This window comes from Cyphomyrmex costatus, unplaced genomic scaffold (genome assembly GCF_001594065.2).
Source record: "Cyphomyrmex costatus isolate MS0001 unplaced genomic scaffold, Ccosl1.0 scaffold374, whole genome shotgun sequence".
Taxonomy (NCBI): domain Eukaryota; kingdom Metazoa; phylum Arthropoda; class Insecta; order Hymenoptera; family Formicidae; genus Cyphomyrmex; species Cyphomyrmex costatus.
Window position 1 is genome coordinate 930,479 of NW_017277928.1, and position 18,658 is coordinate 949,136.

The window sequence follows — 18,658 nt, forward strand, 5'->3', positions numbered from 1 at the left end:
CCCCCCCCCCCTCTATATTGGAATGGAGGAATGCAAACGTGGCTGATATTCAATTTTATAGCGCCCACTTGAAAATGGAACTTTTATTACATGAATCCTTTTTTCGCTCACGCTTTTTCGCGTGCCTATTCCCTTATCGGGTGAGCGAGGTCTGCTGACCAACGATATAAACGGAGGAGGTTGAGCACACAGCGGGCTCGTGCAAACACGCGTGCTCATTCCCACGCACCCACGCCTCTCTCTCTCATAGCCGGCTCACGCTCCAGGTAGACAGACGAATCGCATTTAGCCTCCCGCCGCGACGCGAATGCGTCAAATGGTTTCTCGCGTCGCGAATTTCGCGTCTTGACACCATGATACATTGTATACCTTAAGGCTAATTCTACCCCAACACCGATTAACTCTCTCTACAGCGTTTAACCGATTAACTTTGTTGTTTTTCTCGAGACACTGACTGTTCTCTTCATACTGACTACACATAGATATAGTGATAGATGATTATTAATACTAAATGTATGCAAAAGGAGCTACGAATTTTATCAAGAACAATTTGAATCTTATAAACGTTTCGACCTTTATTAGGTCGATTTTTACATTCGATATAATCATGATAAAAATATTTATCTTTAAGTTGCTTGTATATGCTTGAAAGAAAAAAGGACAGCCACTTACAGAAAATAAAGAAGAACCCTACTTAAAAAATACATACTTTTACAATGCAATTGGATATTACATGAAAATTATATTTTAAAATTAATGTTGTTATGTTAGCAAATGATACGTTCATTTACGTAATTAATATTTAGTTACTTATGTATATAAATTATACCTGCCGCGGTGAGTCTTCTGCAGCATGTACACTCGCGAGAAGGTCAAAGTGCAGAGATGCGTTTGACTCGATTTCAAACGCGACCACTGTATCCGTCCAGCTGTCATCCTGTCAGATCAAGGCGAGAGTTACATGGTAGAATGCCACGTGACGAGATAGATATGCCTTTAAGCCGCCTCGTGATGGAATAGATAAGTGTGCGCGTACAATGGCTCGTTATACTTTCGCGCGTATGCAGATAACGCGAAAAAATTCTCAAAGCCGTCTGAGTAGGTATGAATCTACTCGTAAGCCGAGCGATTGCATTCGATATAATATAAGATGATCGATATAAAACGCCCCCAACTATGTTTACGTTACGAGTGAAGTATTTTAATGTTATTCATTGGCAATTGATCACGACTATTGAACAATCGATAAAGTAAACGAATTTCACTTATATTTAAATAAAGTTAAAGAGAAACGTTAAACTCTTGGTGTTACACAAGTAAGAAATAAATTTAACTAAATAAGTCTTGTAAAGAGAGAGAGAGAGAGAGAGAGAGAGAGAGATTTTAAATTAATCTTTACTCCATAATTATTATATACGTAGCCATACGAGAGACCAAAGCTTAGTTTATGTTCACACATATATAAGTTAACGAAAGCATAATTTACGTGTTGCAGGGTACGGAAGAAGAGTGCCGACATGTCGGCGTTGAACGCCGCGCTTTGTAGACGCGGAATAATCCTCTGGCTGGCCGTCGTCCTACTGCTTGCGTCACGATCCACGCATTCTGGTGAGTTTTTGCAGAAATACCTCAGTGTACTTCTAGCTCCCTTTCTTTCGTCTGACTTCAACGCCTTGGACACGCTTGAGCCGCCGTACAAAACGTGAGTCATTTATTTGATAGAGAGACCGTGAACGCGCGGACTCCCACGAGGAAATAAGAGGTAGACGGGCAAGAAATATTTTCGCTCGTCCGAGAAGACGCGATCGGATTATTTCTGCTTGTGGCTTGCTCGAAGTTAGATTGTACTCCACCACCGGATCGTCCATAAATGCCGTCCATAAATGTAGCAAAATATGCTGGAATCGTAAAAAAAAGATTTTGTTTCCACGTGGACGTAGTGTTTACTCTTTTTACACTCTATGGAATACAGGCAAGAAGTTGAATATTGCTGTAATAGAGACCAAAGAGAGAGAGAAAGAGAGAGAGTATAGAAGTAATCTCGGATGAAGATGAGAAAAGTCTTTCGTAACTCGAGTAGGATATGTTTTATTGCATTTACGATGGAAACTGGTTTTTTGAAAGGCAAAAGAAGAGTGATTCTATTAAAGCACGATAGATAGAATCTCTCAAGCCACTGCATTTTTCAAGATTAGAATAGAGGTGCGATAGAAAGGCTGAAATCGGGCGTGATCATCGCGTGTATTGAAATTAATTTCTAAAAATCAGAGTCACGAGAGAGAGATGATACGATCATTTCCGCGAGACCGTCGTTCTTGTATCGTCTGTGACTAACGCAGCAGAGAGTCGGCCAGCCAATGTTTGAATGAGCGAGCCACGTTCTGTCAGGCCGTCGAACCTACACCGCGTGTCTCTCTTTCTCTCTGGCAACGAGGAGAGCATTACCTCATAATGCTCACCTCTGGCATCGGTCGTGTCGAGGCCCAAGGTGCTTTCCCATAGACCTGACACACCATATTCGTTCTTCGACCACTCTTGGATCGCCTTCTAGCGGTCAGTCGTCACCTTCCTATCGTGAACCTCGTTCCGCCAAGTTTCGCCGACTCCTTCCCTTTACGTCGAGCTGGTTTAAAACGGTACGCCTAGACCAGGTATCCCGATAGGTAATCCTGTGTGGTTCGATATTAGAAGAAGTCCCAGTTAAAACGGGGCCTCTCTCTCCAATTGTCATCGCTCGTGTCATGAATTATTTCCGGGAGAGAAAAAACGGCGATAGATTTACGCCGCAGTAATATCGACCGCATAAAAATGCGCTTCGGTATCGATAGAAAAAGGATTCGTCATTTACTCGTAATTCGTTATTCGAGAAAGTAATTTCATATCTTGTGGTCAAGAGGCCGCAAAGAAAACGAACCTATTTCGCATACACGACGATCGATCGATCGATCAGGAGCGTGTTCTCGGAAAAGCATGATACTATGAACACGACGATGTGCAAAAACGTTGCATCGTCAATGAAGGCTTATTGAAGATGCGTCAGTTTTGCCTCTCCCCTTCATCAATCGGCCGTCGGTGTTTCAACGAAGAGCAGGTGTGGTTAAACGGACGGGATCGATTGAATTCCGCAACTCACCCGGCGTGTCTTCACTCGCTCTTCTTTTTTCTTTTCCTTCCTTGAGAATCGCTGGGTGATTCTGTGACTCTCTATCGCATGCACGCTCTTTTTGTTCCTTCGAGCTTTTCTCGAGCGAGCAGCAAGGACGATCAAGATCGACGCGTTCGATCACCGGTAATCCATCAGACGGCGGACAAGTTTTACTGGATTATGTATCTTCCTCGAGGCGCAACGGGCATTGGCGAGATACTTGCATTGAAAGGAAATCAGCAATATCGCCAACTTCGAGAGGCAACAGGTTTTCATTATAAAAAAGTGTTTACCTGTCATGTTATATTACCACGCGCGTATAGCAATAACTTTCTTTCAGGTTCGCTGTTTCGAGATTATCGGAATTATTATACTTGATGTGTATCAGATTGCATTACGTTACATGTATTGCAAATTGTTACATGTTTGCGTGATAATAATATGGCTCCTTTACTTCAAAAGTGATACAACTTAAAAAATTACATGTTTTCAGAAAAAGGAAAACTATTTTTTAACTTGACAAAAAATTATTGACTATTAATATTTGTAAAGAAAATATCTATATTTTTTACTTAGTCAAATATCATTTTTGTAATTTTTTTGTACAATCCTTAAAAAAACTACTCTATTTGAGTTGTAATAATTTTTTAAAATTATTCTTTTTAAGTCTTATCAATTTTTTTGGCAAAATTAAGTTACTTTTGATAATCGATAAAAATAATGTTTACCCAACTCATTCATAGTAATAACTCGAAAATAATGTTTCTTAAGTTGTGTCATCTTCAAAGTAAAAGAGTGATATCATTATTATGCGCGATTGGAAATATGCAGTAATAAGTATCGCGTAAATATCACTAATATTACAGCTATATATACACTCGAATATACACACACATTTATTCATATACATATTACCAGACTTCCGAGGCAATCGTTTATCATACTTGGCCGAGATTTATGAATATTCGATCGGTGAGAATATGGCCCGTGAGTTCCGTTAATTCCTCTCTCTCTCTTTCTCTTTGTCCTTTTTTCTCGTTTAATCGCGCTGAACATGGGGAGCAAGCACGCTGTTAGCACTATTGTACCTCTAAAGTATTCTGTCTTTAACATTCATTAGACGTAAAATAAGAATAGAATGACGTAATAGCGCTGATAGCGCACTCCTTGAACGCACTCAAAGTTTGTACAAATTATTTCTTATGTCAGCGTCGAAAAAAAGAAAAAGAAATTACAAGAGAAAAAGAAACAAGAAATATGACACGTTAAATATATTTCTTTAATGAACGGAGCAGTTAATTTTAGAGTCCCATCCGGAAGTGATCTATTATAATTGTAAATCTGAAGTAAATAGAGGAAAAAGAACTGCGTCTCGGCGCTCCTCCGAGTAGCGGTTCCTCCACGTGGCTGCATCGACGTGATGCTGTGTGTGAATTCTGGTCAAACCTGTAAGTGAGGAGCAATCAGTCGACGTGCCCGCATCGGGATGTCACTGACCGTGTACCTCACCGTTCGCCACTTACGATCCACGTACGTCGTCTACCGGAGTTGCATCTGACCTCTAAGACGTTCCATATTTATGCTTAATGCTTGGCAAAGTGTCGTTATCTTCGAGCATCATCAAACTCTCTCTCGCGATGGCGCGGAGAATCGTGATGGCACTGCACACGCGGCGTGAAGCGTATAAAAATTCAAGATATATGTGACGTGAGAGACGGTGTACAGTTACACACATACTAAATCTGCTCGCATTTCTTACGCGAGACAGAATTATATGAGTTAATTCGTAAATCTACGTGAAAGACTTCTACACATTTCAGCAATTTAAATTTTTCCCATATAGCACACTTTATCTAAGAGTTAGACTATTCCCATAGGGGAACGTCTTTAGAACGTTCAAAGGACAACCTTCGAAGGTCTTTAGAACGTCCCTTAGAGATCTGTGCAGTATAGGCACCGAGTTATGTGCGAATCTATCGTGAAACGATATGTTGACACGAGAATGAATCACTGATGATTTTAAAGCGATTTAAATGCATTTTTGATGAGCGAGCGCGAATAAATTCTGCGCCGTCAATTTAGATGAGGAAAAGCTCTTATGCGGTAAAAGGGTATAGAAAGGACCCGTTGTAACCGGTACATCGTAAGAGGACTCCACTCCCTCTTCTCTCTTTCTCTCTCATCTGTGTATACCTTCTTGACTACTTACTGAGATGGTGAGGTCAGCGGCGGTCATCCGACGAAGGGTATAACGGAACGCGTGGGTGCAACGTCAGCGTGACACGGATTAAATCGATCGCGTTAGTCCGTTTTGGAAAATAGGTGTTCCGCTTTCACGCGGGGCGTAATTTAAGGCTGTATTGACGGCATCGCGTTCAACGTCCGCCAGATCCACAATCGCACGTACGAAACATTCTCGCGCAACGAAGTGAATCGCGGTTCAAAGATCTCGAGTCCCTTATCGGAAACGAGCGTTTCTTTCCCGCGCGCGAGTTGGGAATTATTCTCATTACCGGACCTAACGGCGCGCGGACTTGCATCATAATGTAGGAAGTGGCAACGAACTCGATCCCGTGTGATTGGGAGGATATAATTTATGATTGTCCTCGAAAGGGATTCTACGGGCTAGACGTACAGAGTACGGCGTATTACGCCAGCAGAACCGGTCGGCCAGGTTTCCACTGCGCTCTATACCTTCTCGATACCCGCATGACATTGACATTAACAATCACCACTGATACGAACGAATGGCATTATTTTTCTGCTCCTTTCCTGAAGTCTGAGTATATTTCGATAAAATTATACGGCGAGTAGGCTGCGTAATTTCTCGAAATAGCTGTCGTCTTTCATGCGGGACTTCATCGAGAAAAGTTCCGTCGTAACGAGTCTTTCATCTCGCACACACACACACACACGCACTCACACAAAGAAACGAAATTATTCCATCATCTTTTTAATCAGTGTACGAAGAGGTTGTCTTGGTGAGCGCGCGACGGAGGAAACCGCGACCTTGGAGAATGCGTAATGCAGAATTTCGTGCACGCAATACGCCAGGGGCTGGTTGCGGTGCCAGGTGTTCATCGGAGCGTGCGCGGCTGATGGTAATGAACTTTCGCGAGGCAAGGCCGCCGGGAATGATTTCATAACCGAGCGCAACAGCCCCGCGTTCTCCTGTTCTCTGCAGTATGTAATAGCATTGTTCGTGCGCGCGTACGCGCCCATACGCGGAGAATCAGGACGGATCAGGTCGCGATGCGATTGGGGGAGGAATCGAGAGAGTCGCCCTTAAAGTGAGAGGGGAAACGACACACGGAGAGGAAGCAGGAGGACTCGGCGCGGTGGTATGTTGACTTACATAATGATTCCCGCGATTCCTTGAGATATACATAACATATGCACTCGTGTGCGTATACAGGGTGAATATTAAGTACTCTAGAAGATTAAGGGACGATTCTTCACATAAATTCAAGACGAAAGCTTCATACGATTTTGTATCTGAAACAGTTAGTTTGGTTTTAAAAATGCATGGTTTAAAGAAAGAAATATTTGTTTTGTTTTTTTCAAAAATGTTAAAAACAACTCTTGTTATTTTTGTCAAACTTTAAACATGTAGGTACGAAGTTTCATTAAAACAATATTTTCGAAATTTTTGAAAAAATTATAAATTTTGTCAATTTTGACACACCCTCTTTGAAAAAAGAACTAAACCATTCGGATATATAAAGTTTTTGTCTTGAATTTGTGTAAGAAATCACTTCTTAAAATCTTCTAGAATACCTAATACACCCTATATAAGCACGATCCTCGATTACGAGCGAGGAGGCCGAAGAACGCATAAATCTCGCGCGCGGAAATTATATTCGAGGGAAGATGCGTTTATTGTTGATACCGATAAACTCCCACATTGCCCTTTTTCTATGCGACTAAGATTGATTTAGAGTCTGCGTTCCGCGTACATCGAGAGAGGTCTGCCTTAGAGCATACCTTAGTCGATGCACTTCCTAGCGGCTTTGTAAGACGTGTTTTATTCGGAACTGCATTTTTGTATCCGGAGAACGGAACATTATCTTGCTGCGTGAGATTTATTGGACGACTCTCTCTCTCACTGCGCTTCTTTCGAGAGGTGATTCGCAATTCGTGCCTTTCGATTTCGAAGGGATAAGAAACAAGTATCAAAAGCAGATCGACGATCGACGATCATTGTGCTTCATCATGATGCAATTCTCCGTTATTACAGTTGAAATTTTTTGTTGTGTCGTGATTTTTTGTCAGCATCTCTCGGTCATACGCGCTCAATGATTGTCCCGTTACTCCATCGACGGGAATTGATCGTTTACGAGTGAAGAAATGAAGAAAACGCTTGCTCGCGACAAAAAGATGTCTTTCGGTTTTTAGTGTGTATCGTCGTAAAACTCGATGGAAAAAATCATACGATTCGTTCAAAAGAAAAGCAACAATTCCAGCAAAAATGTGCTAATTTTAGGGAAAAAATCGAATTGATGATAATTACATTTTTTTCTTCTCACAATTTCCTATCATGGTACTCTTACATAGCTACTCGATGAGTTTCTTTTATTCAGTCCAATGACCTCATTATGCATTTAATTGTCGCGAGTGCATACTGTTCGTACATTGAATGACCATATTATGTCGTTGTAGTTAAGCGTTCGCATAATGAAGATCACGTACAGAGATTACAATCGTGTACAAAGCCTCGACACCTTGACCGTGGTCTCCACGATGGGAGGTGCCACGTAATAATTTAGTCTGACCATTGTGCGAGACAAGAATCATCTCGGTAGGCCACGCGTACGTGATGGGTTCGTATAACGTGGAGGCACGCGGCTCGGGCACCGACTTGCTCGTGGGACTGACGAGACACGACCAAGTTTTCATTCAACCATCGTTGTATTTCTCAGTACAGTTCAGTTCACTGGAAATCACTTGCATCGCGGAATGCCAAGGGCTTAGACACAATGAAAAGAATAAGGAATAACAGATTTACTTGTCCGTGTATTTCAATGTATTCAGCTTCTGGTATATAGATTGAAATCCATTATTCTTCTTATTCCTTATTCATTTTATCTTCCGTCTAACGAGCCTTAATTCTTGAAATCGTGAAATTAAAGGCATATAGATAGATGGTGAGTTTTTGTAAAGACGCATATATATATTACATAATGCCAATGTCGATATCTAATCTTGAAAATCCATTAATAAATTTTAATAAAATGGTTTTTTTATACGTTTGACAAATCAATTATTTTTTTACAAAGATCTAAACGGTATTGTTTTATTCGTATTTTATACATGTAGATACATTGTACGAATGTAATTTGTAATTTTGGAATCTTTCGTGTAATATAAAATTAAACACTATCTCGAAGATGAAAAAGCAAGAAGGACAGAGCTGCGAGAGGGTTCATTGTCTACAACGATTTTCCGATGAAAACATCTCAGTGATTGTACATACCTCGGAAGAGTGTCCTGTCGCGTTTCAGGAATAATCGAACTCAAATCCTGCGCGCGACATTTTAATTTCAAAAAAGAAATTGCGAAAGCGTGTAGTCGCGTAAGAAAAGAATAGGCTTGTAAAGGGAGATCCGCGATTGTTATATGCGAATATCCGAGTGAATTGCACACGAGAGGAAGAACCAAATGGAATTCACTACTCCGTGAGCACTCACCATGCAACTCGTACGACTGGGGCGAGGGTGTTAACGAGAATTCGCTCACGTGTGTTCGCGCCATATGACGCTTCCACTCGTTCCGTTGTAAAGCCCCGGTACACCCTCGAGAGACGACGAATGCGTCCCGCCAGTAATTACTATGATAAACTGCACGCGGGAGACGCATTGACGTCCACCCCTGCAAATTTCACCGAGCTTATTCGGCAATCCCGTTTTATGCTTTTCATTAACTTCACGTACACGCCTGCGTCTGTACCTGTCACGATGCACTCGATCGCGTAGCACTAACAGTCATGTTTCTTTGATTGCAGCACCGGTATACGACCAGGATACCACACAGATCGCAGAGTACGATGGAGGTATGTATATCACGCTTGCTTTTATTGCATCTAATCAATCGTCACGTGCATCAGCAACGTGACATTAATCGTATCGTGGTTTGAGAAACCGCACATATTGTGTGTACTTTAATTCAATAAATTAAAAGGTTAAAAGAAACTTATTACAAATGATTTCTATGTAACATAAAATAAAAAATTTTTCTAATTTTTCTGAATTGAACTTTTTCATTGCATCTCGTAACGAATATAATAGATAATATTTTATAAAAATAGCAATATAATTACAATATTAGAGATTCGTATCTGTTATATGTATATATAATAAATTTTCTATAGCCATCCCTGGATGTTATTTTAACTACCAGCGGTATCAAGAAGGCGATAGGATCATGACGAGTGAACCATGTCTAAACTGCACGTGTCACAACCGAATGTTGATGTGCTACTTGAAGGTCTGTCCCTTCACAAAAGCGATCGGTCAGGATTGCACGGTGGAGAAACGTCCGGATCAATGTTGTCCCGTGATCACCTGTCCGGAAGTACCAGTTCAACTATTGACATCAACAACAAGTGCACCGGATTCCACAGAAGTCGGATTCCATGACAATTATGGCTGCCATGTCGACGAGAGGTTTTATGCAGACGGCGCTATGCTGCCGTTGGATCATCACAATCCTTGTGAGCTTTGCTATTGCATCAGAAATAGAACCACTTGCGTTATGCAAGAGTGTACTTTACAAGTGGCTGGATGTAAACCTGTCTATCAACCGGGTGTATGTTGTCCGATCAAGTACAATTGTGGTAAGTAATTGCGTTGTCTTGTAATATTTTGGTGTCATTTCATACTGAAAAATGGTTACAATTATTGATTTTTTGTGTAGAATACGATGAGGAATCTAGCACTACGGTTGGTCCAACTCCTGGCCTCATCATGACCACAACGCTACCTCCTGGCATGTTACCTCAATGTTATTACGAAGGTAAAATCTATGAAGACGGTGATCTGATTTATTCTACTCAGCCTTGCCAGCATTGTTATTGCTTCCGAGGCGAGATCGCTTGCGCTGTCCAAAATTGTGGAACACCGATGCAAGAGCATGGAAAGAATTGCACGGCCTTACCGCCACCAGAAGGAGAATGTTGTCCAACCATATACGAGTGTGGTAAGTAATTTTACATAATAATAGTAACAATGCGTTATGTAATTTAACTATCTATAAGAAATATTATTACTAAATGAACATTACACACTAAAGACTCGTATGTATCTATTACAGAAGAAGGAATCACTACGGTACGAGATGAAGGTCAGGAAGAACAGTTTTCGGAACAAGTACCACAGCAAATGACTGAATCATCCACACTGATTGACCAGGAAGATCAACAAATGAAGGGCGAACCTCAGGAAGAAATATTCCCAGGTATCGACAATACTATATCTTATGCTCAGGAAGAAGAAGATAAAACTGTTGAAGGAACTATCGAACACATTACCCAGGGACACATTCCGTCTACCGAAAAACCTGAAGAAGAAACCGCAACACTACCGACAGAAAAGATAGAAACTACTACTGCTGAGAAAGAAATTACTCTTTCTCACGAACATGTTACCGAAACTTCTCTTGATATAACATCGAAAAAGGTAGAGGAAGTGCCCTCTGAAATAGAAGCAACAAAGCCAGGAGCACCTACGACAGTACAAGGAACTGAAGAAGGTTTAGTTACTGAAACACCTGCCACTGAATTACCGGAAGTTTCGTCTATCGCAGAAGGCTTGCAACCTGAAGAGGAGTTGTTAACAACAGAACCTAAAGAACATGTAAGCACAGAAGAGAATATAATAGAAGAGGAACATAGTACTCCTGCAGTCGCTGAAAAGGGACAATCGGTCGAACCTACCATTAGCGAAACAACCGAAGTTCCAATAAAAGAAGAACAGACTACTAGTCCGCACGAAGAATTGTCAACGCAGCAAATACAAGAAGAGATAACACAAGAAGGACAAATTGGTTCAGAAAAACCAGAGAGTTCAACTGAAATCATTGAGAAAACAACATTGCCAATTGAAGAACCTGGTACCAGCACTGTTTCTGAATCTGTTAGCGAACAGCCAAAGACAAGTGAAGGTAAACTAGAAACTATGCCAGGTGTACTTTTAGCAACAGAAACGGAATCACCGAAAGAAGAAGAAACTGTGACTTTTGCTCACGAGGTATCTAGTACTGAACAAATCACTACTGAGAGAGAAGTGTCGCATCCGACGGAAACTGCTGTTACGGAACAGTCAAGTGAAGTAAGTGGTCCTTCTAAAGAACAACCTGCCGAAGAACAAAAACCAGTGATAAGCGAAGGTGAAAAGGAAGAACGACCGAAAGAAACAACATCCGAACACCCAATAATTGAAGAACAAGCTACTCTTGGCGCTAAGAAAGAAGATGCTGGCTTGACTGAAAGCTCAATGATTAGTGAAGAACCTTTCATCACGAAAGTGCCACATGCAGAGGAAGAATCAACTCCGGAAATTCCAGCTCAAGGTCCAACTGGTATACCGATTCCCGAACGAAGTCCAGAACAGAAGGCAGAAGACGAAAGCGTATATCATGTGACAGAAGACTATCACGGTGTCACTCATCCGAAAATTAGTCCTGATAATCTCATGACTGAAATTCCGCAGAAAATACCTATAACGGATCTACCACGGGAACAAGAAACCACGCGAGCTCCAGCAGAAGAAACTGCAAAACCAATTGCGACGGAAGGTATTGAAGTATCAGTGGAAGGAACGACGAAACCAATAGAAGAAGCTACGGAAATAAACTTACCAACTGAAAGTAAACCTGAAATCACTACAGTTTCTGAAGAAACACAAAGCACACCTGCTCTCACCGAAGTTCAAATTAGTACAGAATCTTCTACAGCCACTATTGCTCCAAGAATACCAGAAGAAGAAGCACCTGAAAAATCTATCGTGTTAGAGGAAGTAAGTAAAGTGCCACAAATAGAAATACAGTTAACGGAAAAGTCTCCCAGTAGTGAAGAAATACCCACGAAAGGACTTGAAGAATCTGGTGAAAGTATTTCCGAGGAAATCAGTGGTGAAAAAGAAGTGCAACCAAAGAAAGAAGAAGAAATAGAAAAGCAACATCCAATCATAACAGAAATAGCTCCCGAAATATCCACAACTGTTCCACCGGAACATTCAACAGTGTCTTCGGATCTTGAGAAAGAACATGCAACAGAAAGTGAATATGCTACTACCGTAATTTCCTCTACTGAGCAATCAACGCACGTGTCACAAGTCGAAGAGAAAGAAACTGAAATAGTTCCTATTGAAAAAGAAGAATCAATTACTGAAAAACCAATTGAAGAACCTGTTACGGAACATCCGATTACAACACCAGGCATAATTAGCGAAAAAGAAAAAGAATTACAAACTGAAGAATCTATTTTGAAAGAGGAGCAAACTACGGAAGCGATAAAAATAATGGAAACAGAAAAAGAGTACACAACGCAAGTTTCCGCTGTTGAAGAAGGAATAACTGCGCAACCCGAACAATATTCTACAAAGAAAACTTTAGAAGAAGTTACTGTTACGGAAAGTCATGGTCCAGAAGAAACAAAAGGCGTGTCAACAGAAAGTGCTGAACAACAAACTGCTGCAGTAACAGAAAAGGAACCAACCGAGGAAAATGTGGAATTGAAACCAACGGAAATTACCGACATCGGACAAACAGAATTGCCCGTTGAACATCCTACTGAAGCAAGCGAAAGTAAAAAAGAAGGTGAAGAAAAGATTTCTGTGCCTATATCCACGGAAGAAATACAAACAAAAATTCCTGAAGTTGAAACTAAAGCCACTGAGATAACGACAGAACCAGAAAAGAAGCAAACTGAGACTTCCGTCAGCGGAGTATCAAGTCAGCCTCCTATTCTTTCAGATCGCAAAGAAGATCAGGGACTTATTGAGCCAGAACTAAACGAAGAGCAATTAACACAGAAACCAGAAAAAGAAATAACTGAAGCATATGAAGAACCACAAAAACCGACAATTCTTCCTGAAGAAGAAACGCCTCATATTCCATCTTCGGAAGGTACTATTACCGAATCTGTTCTGTCGGAAGAAAAACTGGCTGCGGGTAGTACAACGGAATCTGTTGTTGGCGAAGCTATTACGCCAGAAATATCCAGTGAACAACCGGAAGAAGTCACAACTGAATCATCCGGACAGGAAGAACAGACTCAAGGGCTAGTCACTGAGAAACAACCGGAAGTTCAAGAAAAAACAGAGACTGAAACATCCAGTCCTGCAACTCACGAGGAGTCTTCCATAACTCCGGAAGTTTCTAAAAAACCAGTTGAAGACGTAGATGTTAGTAAGACAACCGAAACCGCGGAAAGTACGACGATACCAGTATTAATTTCTGAAACATCAACTGGATTGCCTGGATTTGAAGAATCTACAAAACACAAAATTTCTGTCGAGGAAGAAGTTACATTTGCAACAGAATCTGTACCTTCGGAAAAAGAACAGCCAGAAATACAAGAGCAAGTCACGCAACCATCACTAAAGGAAGAAATGCCAATTAAGGAAAAAGGTGAAACGGAAAGTCCAGCTGAAATATCTACAGAAAAAGGTATAATTACTGAAACACCTCAAGAATCAATTACCGAGGAACAACCACTAAAGTCTGAAGAAGAAATTATTCAAAAAATGATTACGGAGATACCGGAGCATGAAGAAAAAGAGATATATTCAACGCCTATTCCGAAAGAAACAACTCAATATACAACAAGCATTCCAGAAGAAACTTCTGTAGAAGCAGAAAGTACAACAGAGTTTGCACCTCGTCCGTTGGGTATTCCAGGAGAAGGTAATTGTCTTGTTGAAGGACAATCTTATAGCAACAATTCAGCCGTTCCACCGGCAAACGCATGTCAGATCAGTTGTCGTTGTATTAGCAGTATTGTACAATGTGAACTCGTGCAATGTCCTGCTCCGCCAATGCATCTATCGAATTGCATGCCAGTTCACACAAATGGAGAATCTTGTTGTCCAATGTATGCTTGTGATTCCACACCGACTGTTGAATTGGAATCCGATAGTCATGTTATCGAACCTCATGTTTCTGAAGGCGAAGAAGAAATCCAGAAAACTGTTTTGCCTACGGAAATACCAAAAGAAGCTACGACAGAGTCGAGTACATTAGCTGGTGAGATTAGTACTTTGAAGTCACGACCTGTAGAAAGTACTGTTCCTTCTGTTATACCTGAAGAAGAAATAGTAACTGAGAAGCAGCAGACCACTCTCAAACCTATTGAAATGGTTTATGAACAGCCTACTACTCGACAACCTATCGAGCAATATCCTGAGGAACATACTATTAGTTCGGTGATGCCTGAGACATCAAAAGAGTCCACCAGTCAAATACCTGAAAAACATACTGTATCATCAATTATACCAGGAGAAACTACTGAAAGCAAAATTAGCGAAGAAGGTATAACAGAATCATCAGGTTTGACTGAGCAACAGCAGGAGCAAGCTGGAGAGAAACAGATTCCTATTAGTGGCGAAGCAATTACTTCCACGCAGGTACCTACAGAACAGGAATCTCATGGCACTGAAGAACTTGTTACGGTTCCTAGTATAACAAAAGAAAAAGAGACTTCTGCTCCTGTCGAAGTAGAAGAAAGTTCAATACCTGTTGAGAAAGAGCAAGAAGTTACGACCACAGCAACTAGTAAAGAAGAAACTATTACGCCAACCAAAGAACAGGAGAAACCCACTGAAGAAGAAAGTATCGAAGAACAATCTACATTTAAACCAAGTGAAAAAGAACAACCAGAAGAAGAACAAGTTTCATTAAAGCCAATTTCTGAAGAACCTGTTGTCGAAGAACAGGAAACATCTACGAAATCGGAAGAAATTCTGACAGAGAAACCAGGCATTCAAGAGGAACAAAGTACTTTAATTTCTGAAATACAGCCAACGACTGAGCATAAACCCGAGAGTGAAACTGAAAAGGAAAAAGAGCACGAGACAGTTACATTAACTGAAACTGCTCAAACCGAGGAACCAGAAACAAAATTGTCTGGCACTTCTCCAAGCGAAATTGAGACACAGGAACCAATTACACCTGCTGCTCCAAGCGAAATTGAAACGCAGGAGCCAATTACACCTACTGCTGAGTCGACGACATTGATACATGATCATACAGTAAGTGAGGAGGCATCAACAGAGGAATATACATCTATAAAATCTGTAGAAACTCCTACGGAAGAAAGTACAAAGACGGAATCAAGAATTTCAACTCAAGCTCCTGTAACTGAAGAAGAACACGTTACTGTTACTACCTTGCCTATTGAAACGGAAACGCCTATCGAAGTCACTACTAAACTAGTCGAAGAATCTACTCCTGAAGTTTCCCATGAAGAAACATTGCCTAAAACAACAGAAAGCGCAATAGAAAAGGAAATTACAGAATATCCTGAAAAACATACAGAACCATCAATCATAGAGCACGAAGAAGAATCGTCAGTTACAAAATTGCCCGAAGAAAAGCCATCGGAAACTGAATTTCCAGTCATTAGCGAGGAACCAGTGAAAACTGAACCTACTGAAGCAGAACACGAAAAGCCTACTGAAACTAGCGTCGCTCAAGAATCAGAAAGTACACGAATCCCCGTTGAGGAGCATTCAGAAGCTACAACCGAAATTGAATCTCATACGCCTGAATTACCTACAGAAGAGCATGAAATAACGACGACATCTGCATCTGCAGAAGAAAAAGGTGAACAACCTACTACACCGGCCATAAAAGAAACAAGTTTGAGTGAAACGGAAACTAAACAACCCATTTCGGAATCCGAAACACCGGTTGTAGAAGAGGAACACGTCACCATTCCGGTTGTAGAACAAACTTCAAAACCTGAATATCCCATCAAGGAACAAACTGTTACTTCTCCTAGTGAAGAAAATATAACGGAAGGCGTTTCAACAGAAGTTATACCAGTAACGAGTCAACAGACAACCGAAAAGACAATAGAAACTGTTAAACCAGAAACGCAATTGCCTGATTTAGCGGAAGAACATACTGTTATTCCTGAAATTTATAAAAAAGATGAAGAACAGAGACCTGAAGTCGGAATAACGGAAGAACCTAGTAAAGAAGAGCCAACTACGGTTCCAGAATTAATGGATAAAGAAACGGAAGAAGCTGTTAAAGAGGAAGCTGTAACACCTAGTACTACAGAGGAACATACCAAACAAGAGGAAATTGAACTAGTTGTAAAAATTCAAGAACCGATGGAAACAACAATTATTCCAGAAGAACAGAAGCTGGAAGAAGGAGAAGGTTATGTTACCGAAGCTGGTTTACCAGGCCATCCAGTAAGTGAAGAAGCGACAACTGTGACAAGTTTGGCACCTGAAGAATATTCAATTGAACCAGTAAAAACGGAAGAACAGAGCACCTATGAACCTGAATATCATACAACATTATCTACCATACAAGAAGTATCGCAGCCAGCGACCGAAATTAGTGAAAAACTTTCACCCGAAGAAGAAACTGTTGAAAGTACGGAGAAGCCAGAAGAACCTGTCACAAAACTCGAAGTGAGTTCAACCGAAAAGCCTGAGGAAGTTCCATCTGAAATGGAAAAGCCAGTTGAACCCGAACAAGGAACAGAGTCACCCGAACAAGGTGAAACTACTACAAAAGCAATTGAAAGTACAGTGACCAAAGAAATATTACCGGAAGAAGTGGTTTCAGTAGAAGTGACTTCAAAAGTTGAAGAGAAACCGACAGAAGTTTCTACAGCAGGAGAAGAAGAGGAAGTATATACTACTCAATCCATAGAAGTTACTTCTGTTCAAAAGGAAGCACAACCGTCGATAACTATATTACAGCCTACTGAAAGGCCTCTTCCTTCTGAGGAAGAAACTTCTGTTGGAGAAATTCAGCCTAGCCAACCTGAAGAAATCGAAGAGGCTCATCCAACTGTATTCGAAGAAGGTCATCCGGGTATGACCAAAGAACCTCTGTTTACTACAGAACATGTGCCTGAAGCACCTATTACGACAAAAACAGAAGAGCATCCGGAAATAGAAGAACCGGAAACTATTGTGACCGAAGGTCCAATCAAGGTTTCTAGCGTGAAACCAACTGAGTTGCCTGAAGAAACAACTACCGTCGGACCAGTAGTTTCATCAGAAGAATCAGAATCTCAAATTCCGATAAAATCTGAAGAAATTCCGCAACCGGAAAAGCCGGTCGAAGAACCTGTCATAAAGACACAGCCGATACCCACGGAATTACCAACTGGAGAAATTACGGAAGAGATACCCGAGGAAGAACCCATTCATCCGCAAGAAGGTGAAGAGCAAACTCACATTGATCACTTCCCGGAGGCTACTGTGAAACCAGAAACTGATTATGGTTTCCACGAACAACGGCCGGCGACCACGGCTCCTCATATTCCAGAATATCCTGATCAAAGCGGAATATCAGGGGAAGATTCTCACTTCCCCATGTCCGGTGGCTATCCGAATCCCGACGACGACTATGGCGAGGACGACTATGGAGGACCGGGTACTTGCCGATACGGCGGCAAGGTTTACGTTTCGGCACAACAGATACCGAGAGACGACCCGTGCGACTTCTGTTTCTGCTTCAGGAGTGACATTATTTGTCTCCAACAAAGTTGTCCACCGCCTATTCCCGGCTGCCACGAAGAACCAATCAGCGGCTTCTGCTGCCCCAGGTACGAGTGTCCCGTATCAATGGCTACGGCTCTCAACTTGACTACCACCACTACTACAACCACGACCACGTTACCACCGCACTTCCCCGCGCACGCTTACAAGGGAGCCGCGAGACGAAGTGGTTGTCAACTCAGTGGCCATGCCTACCGAGTGGGAGAAGTCATTAAGTCAGCGTCTAATCCTTGCCTTCGCTGCATGTAAGTTAATAAAAAATATCAGTTTATATTCTCTATCTGTTTATCGTTTTTATTAGCTGTATGTGTACTATTTCTGAAAAATACTTAACGCGAATTATTGCAAAATTTTAGTTGCGGAAATGACGGTAAAATGAAATGCGATCCGCAAGTATGCAGTCCGGAACCGATGTTGAGGCAAATGATAGCTGCGACAGATGCCAAAAGAAGGAGATGAGCCGCCGAGTTGGATGGAGGAATTCATCTTTACAAAAAAGCATATACAAGGGCGATAAAGTCAACAGCAGGAAAAATTTCAGTGTTGTATAAAAGTGAATGAAAATTATTCTAAACTATCTAAAGATCGCGCGAAACACAGACAATAGTGTGCTTCGACGATTACGAACTGAGTGGCCAAAACGTAAACGTTTATATTAATAATATTATATTATGTTATATATAAATAAAAGAGCAATGGAGAAAGAAAGAGAAAGAAAGAGAGAGAGAGAGAGAGAGAGAGAGAGAGAGAGAGAGAGAGAGAGAGAGAG

The 18,658-nt window shown here is 41.2% G+C and overlaps 1 protein-coding gene across 1 annotated transcript in view; it reads left to right on the forward strand.

Moving 5' to 3' along the window:
• LOC108776714 (titin) overlaps nucleotides 1–18,403 on the forward strand; it is a 40,045-nt gene extending 21,642 nt beyond the window's left edge. The window contains exons 2-7 of the mRNA XM_018543410.1: nucleotides 1,496–1,608; nucleotides 9,147–9,194; nucleotides 9,513–9,977; nucleotides 10,058–10,339; nucleotides 10,454–18,134; nucleotides 18,246–18,403. Coding sequence (XP_018398912.1) covers nucleotides 1,518–1,608; nucleotides 9,147–9,194; nucleotides 9,513–9,977; nucleotides 10,058–10,339; nucleotides 10,454–18,134; nucleotides 18,246–18,348 — 8,670 coding nt within the window. The 5' untranslated portion in view covers nucleotides 1,496–1,517 and the 3' untranslated portion in view covers nucleotides 18,349–18,403. The remainder of the gene's footprint in view (nucleotides 1–1,495; nucleotides 1,609–9,146; nucleotides 9,195–9,512; nucleotides 9,978–10,057; nucleotides 10,340–10,453; nucleotides 18,135–18,245) is intronic.
• Nucleotides 18,404–18,658: the final 255 nt, after the last annotated feature.